Source organism: Esox lucius, chromosome 19 (genome assembly GCF_011004845.1).
Source record: "Esox lucius isolate fEsoLuc1 chromosome 19, fEsoLuc1.pri, whole genome shotgun sequence".
NCBI lineage: Eukaryota > Metazoa > Chordata > Actinopteri > Esociformes > Esocidae > Esox > Esox lucius.
Window position 1 is genome coordinate 8,749,131 of NC_047587.1, and position 8,194 is coordinate 8,757,324.

Genomic DNA, 8,194 nt, shown 5'->3' on the forward strand with positions numbered 1-8,194 from the left:
TATAGAAACTAAAAGTTTAACATATCATAAAAATGTGCCACATGAAACGTACAAAATAAACAATAAAATTATGTTTCTGTTTTAATATATAATGATGGTTCATAGTTCGCAATGGGCGGTTAAGGGCCTTCCGCGGTAATTTTTATGGAGTATTACTGCGACGTGACGTCATTGTTGCGACACGCCACGTGGTTTACGGAAGTAAACACATGTCGATAGTGAAAGCAGAGGTTTCAACATCACTAAACCATCATTGGTGAAACATAGCTGACACTGTCGTTTTAGGAAATTAGAAAGTGGTCTGACAGCACAGTTTTGTGAACAGCGATCAGCATGGCAACAGGTGCCAAAAGATTAAAGGTATACATGTTCGTTTAATTGCTAGTATGGTACATTGCTAGCTAGCAAGGTAACGTTACTTACCAGATATATTGGATCCGCTTTGTTTTTACAGGTTTGCTAGCTCTTAGGTGTAAGAACCTCTTTTTTTAAAAGTTAACTGCGCATCTCTTTTTTTCCTTGTGAGAACGAGTTAAAATGTTTAGCGATCTCTTGGGTAGTTAAACGATTTCAAGTTATGAATGCTAGTTAGCTTATAAGTTACCAGCAGTAATAGCTACCAACTTAGGTCACGTATATTTATTAGAAGTTTTGGTTTTTCACGTGTCAATATGTTCAATCATTACAGACCAAACTGCATCTTGGTCATTCTATGTTAATGGGAGTCTGATGTGATGTTGTGATTATCTTTATTGTATCCCCAGACAGACGGCATCTCGTCAGATACCCCAGTGCTGGACCCTCTCCAGAGTTTTTTGCAGTGGTGTGAAGGGGTGGGGCTGAAACACAACGAAAAGGTAACAGTTGCATTATCTGAAAATTGTACAAAACGTTGTTGTCCTCAATTAATTGTTAATGCTAAATCCATTCTCTAAGGTGTACTTCAGCAAGGAGGGCACAGTGGCAGAGTATGGCATGCTGGCTAAGGAGGACATAGAAGAGGGAGAGTTGCTTTTCACTGTACCCAGAACGGCTCTTTTGCACCAGGGCACCACTAAGGTGCTTGCTGTGTTAGAGGAGGGTAAGATTGGATCGCCCATGCATACACATACAGACTCACACACACACTTTATATCTAAGACCTTCAAAGAGAACATCTGGTTCTCTAACTTCCTAGGTAAAGCCTCTCTGGAGAACACATCCGGCTGGGTGCCTCTCCTCCTGGCTCTAATGTATGAGTACACATCTCCTCAGTCCCACTGGAGGCCTTACTTGTCCCTCTGGCCTGACTTCACTGCCCTGGATCACCCCATGTTCTGGTAAGGTCCAAACGATGCATACAGACCAGAGTCATCAACAGAAATGTGTTGGTGGGTGGGCCGGCAACAAAAATATAGCAGAATTGGTACAGGACATATAACTGCCACTGAAACATTTTGGGAAACCTGCTCCGCTCCCAAGACAAGGTACACGTGTTTCACTCCTTACACCATCCCATCTCCATCTAGCTATGACTGTTGGCCTGTTAGCATGGCCATTTTTTATATAAAAATGTAAGAAAATAGTTGTTTCTCAATCTGTGTAGGCTGGGCTCTCCAGTGGTTGGACGGCTGGTTGTCATCATGTTCCTACGTCCCTGATACAAGTTAGATCAGTGTTTCCCAATCCTGGTTTCCCAATCCTGGTCCACGTTTTTGTTTTCGTCCTAGCACTCACACACCTGATTCAGACTAAAGACTTGATGATAGGTTGATTACATCAGTCAAGTGAGGAAGTGGTAGGGCAACATTTGAGTCAGGTGTGTGTGAGTGCTAGGGCCAAAACAATAACGTGCATCCCTTTGGGTCCCCAGGACCAGGATTGGGAAACACTGAGCTAGATGATGTAACACTCCAGAAGACTTAAACTCTCTAATGGCTCAGTGATTTCTGTTGTCTGTATTTTGGTTGAGATGTATTTTGTGGATGTGATTTGTAGGTCGAAGGATGAGAGGGACAGACTCCTGAAAGGTACCGGTATCCCAGAGGCGGTGGACACCGACCTCACCAACATCCAGAAAGAGTACAAAGACATCGTCCTACCGTTCATGAGGCTACACCCTGACTTGTGGGATCCAGAGAGACACACACAGGATCTCTACAGAAGCCTGGTGGCTTTTGTCATGGCTTACAGGTTAGAGGCTGACGTGGCTCAGGAATCTGGATGGGGAGGAGTGGAACGATTGGCCTTCCGCTAAGATGCTTGTTCATCATTGCAAAACAAAATGTATTCATAATTAAGAGTGATCAGACCACAAACACTGTCAGAACAGTAAAATAGTCAAACGGGTACACTTCAATTTGATCGTTTCCCTCCAGGTTTACTTTACGGTTTACTTTATTCATTAATAAGGCAGTTGGTTTAAGGCACATGCATAGCTGACCGTTCATCGGAAGGGTAGATTTAGCTGCGCAGTCCATGAGTGTTTGGACAGTGACACGTGTTTTGTTATTTTGGATCTGTACTTCAGCACATTGGATTTAAAATTGATTTAAAATGAAGACTGAAGGCATACATGCCTGGAAATAAACAGGAGCTGCAGTACAGGCCTGGCAGAGCATCACCATGTGTAGAAGCCCAGTGTCTGGTGATGTCTGATGATCCCAGACTTCAGGAAGTGATCGAATACGCATGACTCGCAACCAAGTACAAAATACGATTAATTCATTAGTTTTTTTAAATTAGGGGGATATGAATGAAAAGGATGTAATTCCTACACAGTTCAAGGTTTATTAATTTAAACCCCCTGAAATTAAAGCTGATAGTCTTCACTTTAGCCTCTTAGTAATTGTTTCATTTAAAATCTAGTGTGCAGTACAGTAACAAAAGAACAAAACTCGTCTCACTGTCCAGCTACCTACAGACTGCGTTAAAGATATCATGCGATTCTCATCCATAGTGAAGACCTAGGTAAATGAGACACATTTAACATATTTCCAATAAGCTAATCTGAATCTGGGCTGATATTATCTCTTTCTGGGGAAGCAGGTTTGTTTCTGGCAGCATATATGCAGTCCAGATTCTCCATAGTAGTCCTTGAAATGCCACTGCTGTGATTGATGATTTCCACACAGCACACCCCTGTCCTGTGATTGGTTGATGATTTCCACACAGCACGCCCCTGTCGTGTGATTGGGTGATTTTCTCACACAGGTGAGACCAGTGTCTTACTATACAGTAGCTCTTAGCCTACAGCTTTTGTTCCACCCCTCACCCTTCTCACGGTTTTGGTTAAAATGCAGATTTAAGTTTTCAGATTTTGGTTAAAGGGGAAAACCGTTTTGCTGCTCAAAACCACTTTTTCACCCAGTCTCAGACCCATACCAACAACAACCACAGTACCAATACTTGGAGGTTAAGGTGTGCAGCAGGTTGTTTGGGGTTGTACTGCTGTGTTTCAATGGGAAGGAATCCGTTGTCAGTTACTTTGTTTTTAACCAGTGACTGGATTGCAATAAGAGACTTGGAAGGAGAATTCAGATGTGACTGTTGAGAAGCCTCAGTTCAGATGTGCCCCTCAAAAATAGAAAAATCACTAAATTCAGCTAAATGTTTTAATTTAGGAAATCTGTTGCCAAGTACTCCAGTGAGTACAGAATAGTTATGTGATTGTACCTCAATGAGGTATTAAATTATTTAAATTGTCTTAGTTGTGGTCATTATTTAGGACAATTATTCTCAGGCACACGACCATCTTCTCTGACATTTCTTTTCTTCCTGTGGCTGAATCTAGTTGACTACCTTCAAATATGAGTACAGACAACATGGCGTTTGAGTTTCACACACAGACACTTTCTCAAAACTTTGAATACTTTTTTGGAGGGGGAGGTGGATAAGCAGTCATCCCACGTCTGATTACTTGTGTCCCCCTTCATGGTTCTTGGAGATGATTTACATGTTAAGGAGATGAAGCCGATTGTTACTGAGAGTAGTGACAGCTGCATTTTTACAGTTGTGATATAAAGCTAACGCTTCACGCTTCGTCCCTTTCTTCCTCTGCAGTTTCCAGGAGCCCCTGGACGAGGAGGACGAGGATGAAAAGGACCCCAACCCCCCCATGATGGTCCCCATGGCAGACATGCTGAACCATGTGTCCAATCACAATGCCAATCTGGAGTACACGCCAGTGAGTGGAATGCTCCGAAAATCCTGTTAACTGATGCTATGTACTGTAGGTGTGTGTGTCTGTCTATGTATAGCTAGCAAATGATGTGTATTTTTATACCTGTGTTTGCAGGATTGCTTGAAGATGGTGTCAGTGCGAAGTATCTGTAAAGGAGAGGAAGTTTTCAACACCTATGGTCAGATGGCCAACGGGCAGCTCCTCCACATGTATGGCTTTGCTGAGCCGTACCAAAGCAACAGCAATGACACTGCAGACATACCCATGTCCAATGTGTACAAAGCAGCTGTGCAAGGTGACATTTGACCAGACAATACAGTATCTCACAGAAGTGAGTACACCCCTCACATTTCTGTAAATACTTGATTATATATCTATTCATGTGGCAAAACTGAAGGAATGACACTTTGCTACAATGTAAAGTAGTGAGTGTACAGTTTGTATAACAGTGTACATTTCCTGTCCCCTCAAAATAACTCAATGCACTGCCATTAATGTCTAGACCGCTGGAAACAAAATTGAGTACAATGTGAAAATGTCCAAATTGGGCCCAAAGAATTAGTATTTTGTGTGGCCACCATCATTTTCCAGCACTGCCATAACCCTCTTGGGCATGGAGTTCACCAGAGCTTCACAGGTTGCCACTGGAGTCCTCTTCCACTCTTCCATGACGACATCACTGGTGGATGTTAGAGACCTTGCGCTCCTCCACCTTCTGCCCCACAGATGCTCAATAGGGTTTATGTCTGGAGACATGCTTGGCCAGTCCATCACCTTTACCCTCAGCTTCTTTAGCAAGGCAGTGGTCGTCTTGGAGGTGTGTTTGGGATCGTTATCATATTGGAATAATGCCCTGCGGCCCAGTCTCCGAAGGGAGGGGGATCATGCTCTGCGTCAGTATGTCACAGTACATGTTGGCATTCATAGTTGCCTCAATGTACTGTAGCTCCCCAGTGCCGGCAGCACTCATGAAGCCCCAGACCATGACACTCCCACCACCATGCTTGACTGTAGGCAAGGCACAGTTGTCTTTGTACTCTTCACCTGGTTGCCACCACACACGCTTCACACCATCTGAACCGAATAAGTTTATCTTGGTCTTATCAGACCACGGGACAGGATTCCAGTAATCCATGCCCTTAGTCTGCTTGTCTTCAGCAAACTGTTTGTGGGCTTTCTTGTGCATTATCTTTAGAAGAGGCTTCCTTCTGGGACGACCAGTTTGATGCAGTGTGCGGCGTATGGTCTGAGCACTGACAGGCTGGAACCCCACCCCTTCAACCTCTGCAGCAATGCTGACAGCACTCATATGTCTATTTCCCAAAGACAACCTCTGGATATGACGCTGAGCATGTGCACTCAACTTCTTTGGTCGACCATGGCTAGGTCTGTTCTGAGTGGATCCTGTCCTGTTAAACCGCTGTTTGGTCTTGTCCACCATGCTGCAGCTCAGTTTCAGGGTCTTGGCAATCTTCTTATAGCCATCTTTATGTAGAGCAACAATTATTTTTTTCAGATCCTCAGAGAGTTCTTTGCCATGATGTGCCATGTTGAACTTCCAGTGACCAGTATGAGAGAGTGTGAGAGCGATGACACCAAATTTAACACACCTGCTACCCATTCACACATGAGACCATGTAACACAAACGAGTCACATGACACCAGGGAGGGAAAATGGCTAATTGGGCCCAATTTGGACATTTTCCCTTAGGGGTGTACTCACTTTTGTTGCCAGCGGTTTAGACATTAATGGCTGTTTGTTGCGTTATTTCGGGGGACAGCAAATTTACACTGTTATACAAACTGGACACTCACTACTTTACATTGTAGCAAAGTGTCATTTCTTCAGTGTTGTCACATGAAAAGAAATAGTGAAATATTTACAAAAATGTGAGGGGTGTACTCACTTTTGTGAGATACTGTATATGTACAGTGTACATACACCCATACACCCAGTATGAGTCAAAAGTTATAGTGAAGACATCAAAGCAATGAAATGACACATGGAATCACGTAGTTACCAAGAAAGTGTTTAACAGACCCAAATACATTTCATTTTGTAGATTCTTAAAAGTAGCCACCTTTTGCCTTTGCTTCATCAGGTTACCTGGAATGCATTTCAGTTAACAGGTGTGGAATTTCTTTCCTACTGAATGTGTTTGAGCACATCAGTTCTGTTGTGAGTACTGTAGTAGTCCATAATATGGCAAGAACAGCTCAAATAAGCAAGAAAATAAGCTATTTGACCAGGAAAGAGTGATGGCGCTGCGTCAGATAACCTGGCCTCCAGTCACCCAACCTCAACCCAATTGAGTTGGTTTAGGATGAATTGAAGAAGCTGGTTGAGAGAATGCCAAGAGTTTGCAAAGGCAAAAGTTGGCTAATTTGAAGAATCTAAAATATAAATGTATTTTGATTTGACACTTTATTTTGGCTACTACATGATTCCATGTGTTTTCCAGTGGAAAATAGTATAAATACCCTGGAATGAGTATGCATGTGTACAACACAGTACCTTGTTTTTTTTGTGGCCAGTTGGGACTCATTTGCCTCCGGAGCAGCCAACATTAATCCGGGCTTGGATTCTAGTGCCAAAAAGTTGTTGCCTATTCTAAAATGCCTATACATTTTTTAGTACCCTGACTTAATATTTTTTAATACTCATCAGTATGTTAGTGTTAATAGCCTCTTTGACTAGGCCAAGCTAAGTTCCAAGGAGTCCTGACGAAATTTGGATGTGTGACCTTACATGACAACTGTTAATACGTTACAGAAACAACTTCAAACTGAAACCAACCAAATTAGAATGACTATTAATAGATGTGTCACACCATCTCTGTTCCATCCTGATTCTGCTTCTTAGTGACCGAGTCTGAAGCCGAACAGCGCCTCCTGGTGGAGAAGTGGAGTCTGTTGTGCGAGATGGAGATGGTCGGAGACGAGGGAGTCTTCATTTTCGGAAAGTTGGGGTCTCTCACTGACACGGAGATGTACACAACACTCAAGGTAATGACAGTAATGTAACATAACCCACTCGAGTACATGCACTCAAATACAAGACTATTCACCGTACATTGACCTTTGACCTCCCTAGATCCTGTGCATGTCAGCGGAGGAGTTTGAGGAGTTCAGAGAGAACGAAGGCTGGGAGGAAGCAGAGGACGATGATGATGAGAAAATGTTGCAGGCACTCTCTAACGAAGGACTGCCCAGTTTGGCCCCTCTGTGGAAGCGCCTGGTTCACGCTGCGGTCTGCTTCACACTGGACTCCTATGGCGAGGACATGCAGAAGGACCGGTTGCTGCTGGAGGATAAAGACGGCCACGCTAAATTGAACAGCCGGGAGAGGAGGGCACTACAGGTCCGCTATGGCCAAAAGACTATCCTGAACCAGCTCCTGGAGCTCACCAGACCCTGAAATAACATTGAATCCATTCCAAAGCGCCACCTGATTTGATAGCCACGTAGTCAAATTTGTAACTTAAGCTGACCAGTAGCTCTCTTATAAAAGAGGTCTAATTTGACCATATATCCCTGTGAGGTTGGATGGATTTTAAGGTGGCTTAAGTACTGTTCCAGTCAAGATCCTTGGTGTGTTACTTAAGATGTTCCAACATTAACCTGATTGATAATTTCTTACAACCTGATCATGAGTGTTTACTTTGATTTATAAAAATATTTAAACTAAGGTTTAAATAGCATCAGCATTTGTATGATCTGTATTTAAAAAAAACGTGTCCAAGCTGATTAACTGCCTAGTTCCTGTCCATTCAGTTGTAACAGGTCCTAAAGCAGGGGTGTCAAACCGGTTCCACAGAGGGCAGTGTCTGCTGGTTTTTTTCCTATAAATTGGTTCCCAGTTCAGACAGACACAACCAGGTGAGGGTAGAAACTAACCAATTAGTGACCTAATTAATAAAGTACAAGGTGAGAGCAAAAACCTGCAGACACTCAGCCCTCCGTGGAGGTTTGACACCTCTGTCCTAAAGGAAACCGATGTGCTCGAGTGTGAAAACATTGAGGAAAAGATGA

The 8,194-nt window shown here is 43.2% G+C and overlaps 1 protein-coding gene across 1 annotated transcript; it reads left to right on the forward strand.

The window, feature by feature from the left end:
• The first annotated feature begins 160 nt into the window (after positions 1–160).
• setd6 (SET domain containing 6, protein lysine methyltransferase) lies at positions 161–7,866 on the forward strand. The gene is made up of 9 exons (XM_010883467.4): positions 161–360; positions 765–857; positions 937–1,081; positions 1,178–1,319; positions 1,978–2,172; positions 4,042–4,165; positions 4,277–4,457; positions 7,026–7,168; positions 7,257–7,866. The coding sequence occupies exons 1-9, from the start codon at positions 334–336 to the stop codon at positions 7,578–7,580; spliced, it is 1,374 nt and encodes a 457-aa protein (XP_010881769.3). The 5' UTR covers positions 161–333; the 3' UTR covers positions 7,581–7,866.
• Positions 7,867–8,194: the final 328 nt, after the last annotated feature.

What these genes read in the sequence shown, in the direction of transcription:
- setd6 (XM_010883467.4), top strand. Translation starts at nt 334, where the DNA reads ATGGCAACAGGTGCCAAAAGATTAAAG. An exon ending in GGCTGAAACACAACGAAAAG is followed by an intron (nt 858 to 936) that starts GTAACAGTTGCA and finishes CCATTCTCTAAG; the next exon opens with GTGTACTTCAGCAAGGAGGG. An exon ending in AGATGTACACAACACTCAAG is followed by an intron (nt 7,169 to 7,256) that starts GTAATGACAGTA and finishes TGACCTCCCTAG; the next exon opens with ATCCTGTGCATGTCAGCGGA.